General features: G+C 37.8%; 1 protein-coding gene across 1 annotated transcript; it reads left to right on the top strand.

Annotated features, from left to right (window-relative positions):
* The first annotated feature begins 6 nt into the window (after positions 1-6).
* On the top strand, positions 7-823 carry LOC110035707 (zinc finger A20 and AN1 domain-containing stress-associated protein 5-like). The gene is given in 2 exon segments (XM_020739979.1): positions 7-365; positions 368-823. Coding segments are annotated over 2 exon segments (456 nt in total). The 5' UTR covers positions 7-145; the 3' UTR covers positions 604-823.
* The last annotated feature ends 1,760 nt before the right edge of the window (positions 824-2,583 follow it).

Raw genomic sequence — 2,583 nt, 5'->3', positions numbered from 1 at the left:
TCTCTCTCTCTCTCTCTCTCTCGCTCCAATCTGCAGATCCCCCTTCTTCTATCCGAGAAATCAAAGCCGATTTCACCTCGAGATTTGATTTCTGCAATCAATTTCTAATTAGGTGTGATTGCCACCGCATCAGATATTCAGATCCATGGCGGAAGAACGGAGATGCCAAGAAGGTATGCGATGCGCGAACAACTGCGGTTTCTTCGGCAGCCCTGCAACCCTAAACCTCTGCTCCAGTTGCTACCGCGATCATCTTAAAACAGAGCAGGATCTGATCGCCGTGGAGAAATCCCTCATGGCTGCCACCTTCTCCTCCTCCTCCTCCTTCTCTTCCTCTTCCGTAGACGCCGTGCTTTCCTCCTCTCCTATGCAGTCAGCCCTGCGGTCGCCGATGAGCCGGCGGAGGAGAGGCCGAGAAGGTGCACGGCCTGCCGGAAAAAGGTGGGGCTGACCGGGTTCAAGTGCCGTTGCGGATCGACGTTCTGTGGGGCCCACCGGTACCCGGAGCATCACGCCTGCGATTTCGACTATAAGTCGGCCGGCCGGGATTCGATTGCCCGGTCCAACCCGGTGGTCCAGGCCGATAAGCTGCGGAGGATTTGAGATAGCTTTTCCTTTGATGTTGATCGACGGCTGGGATTGAATCGGCGAGTCGGGTTGGGCCCGCTCCGGTCCGATTCGCTTCGCTTGGGTTTGCCGGGTCTTTATTCGCTTTTGAAATTTTCTGTTTTTAAATGTAATTTTAATGCGGTAGGTTAAATTTGTGGTTTCAGGAATTACGTCAGTAATGATGATAGCTGTTTCATTCGTGGAAACTATTTATTGGAATTTTTAATTTTTAATTTTGCATAAATATAAAATTAAATTAATTAAATATTCATGAAATGCATTAATTGAAAGGTTCTGAACTCATTATTATTAAATTTCGACCGTAATAAATTAATTTAATATATTTCCGATGACGTGGCAAAATCTTGACACGTAAAGCTTTCTACGGCGTATATGCTGAGCCTCGAAAGCCTAATCGTGTAAGGCACTCTATGTTCAGCATATTGCATACATCAGTAACCTATAAGTAGGGTACAAATAGGATATTGGGAGGTTATATTCGAGTTATACCCAATGTAATTTATTGTAATCTATAAATATATGAAAACAAAACCGTGGAACTTATCAGGGGTATAATGTAGTTATAATCTCTCAATATCCTCCCTATAACCTGCATCACGTCTTACGTACTCAAAAAAATTTTCCTGTGTGAGTGTCTGTTTTTCCACTTTAATAATGATTTTTGTTAAATTAAAATGTAAATATGTTTCCATTTGTAATTATTGGGTTTAAAACGTGCAAACATACCCCCGATTCCTATGGATTTAGTTATCTAATATGGCACCCTAAACATTACAATTTACAAATTAAGCACCCTCTTTTATGTATATTTCAAATTCCCACTTAAATATCAAAGGACATGATAAAACAACCACTCATATTTTTCATTTTTTTTTATCAAATTCACATTGGTTTGATAGGGGCATTCATAAATATATCTTAAAAAAATTAATAGGGTGTTTGATTTGTAAATAGCAATATTTTGAATGCCTTTCATGTAATTATCTCTAAAGTATTTAATTTTAATATATTTGATGTGATATTTAAGATTTGGATGTTATAAATGTCAAAAAAAAAAAAGAGTTATAATATAAATTCAATAGAAATTGGGTGGTATGTATGTAAATGCGCCTAGAAAATTGGAGAGTTTCTGAAATGATTATATGGATTTATAAGAATATGTTTTAGGTTGGGGGGAGCAATTGTGGAAATAAGAGGGGTTATGGGGGCAGTTGTCCCCTTAGATTTTTAAAAACCATTAAATTTAAAAATATAGTTTAATTTTTTTAAATATTTTTATAAATATTAAACAAAAGTCATTTTAAATTAATTAGGAATATTTATGATATATGCATTATAGGAATTCAGCTTATTTTTTTATATCAATAGCCTACTATTAAAGCATGAATAATTTTTTTATGGCTTCCGACAATTTATGGAGGGTAGCTGAGGATCTGTTTAGGGCAGCTGCAGCTTATTGAATAATCTGCTGATAAGATGATTAAAAATAATCTGTTGATAAGCTATGTGCGGTGGCTATTACAAATTTTTATTTTTTGTAAAAACCAGACTTCTGCTAGAAAGTTATCGCACCTAGATGCACCTAGATAGGTGCGGCGCGTGAAAACACTGTTTTCAGCATTTTGAAAACGCATAAGCTGCCAAAATGCAGTTTACACAAACAGACCAATTGTGTTTTCAAAACGTAACCGCATCAAATAAGCTGCCTCAAACGGACCATAAATCACCTATATTTAACCAAGTAAACAAAGGAATTCATGACGACCTTTGCACTCTGACGATATCCCGACGAGTTATTACCCCTCGTTGTAAGTCGGTAAGCCATCGGTAACATAAGCAACGGCCAGAAACCCATCAAACTATATTAAAGGGTGACAGTTGGTTTTACGTAGGTAAGCCATTGGAAATAACTGATGAGTGAATCGGTCGGCAAGCTGAAGCATAAATTGACAA

The sequence above is a fragment of the Phalaenopsis equestris genome, unplaced genomic scaffold (genome assembly GCF_001263595.1).
Source record: "Phalaenopsis equestris unplaced genomic scaffold, ASM126359v1 Scaffold199266, whole genome shotgun sequence".
NCBI classification, from domain to species: Eukaryota; Viridiplantae; Streptophyta; class Magnoliopsida; order Asparagales; family Orchidaceae; genus Phalaenopsis; species Phalaenopsis equestris.
This window is presented reverse-complemented; position numbering and strand designations above follow the sequence as displayed.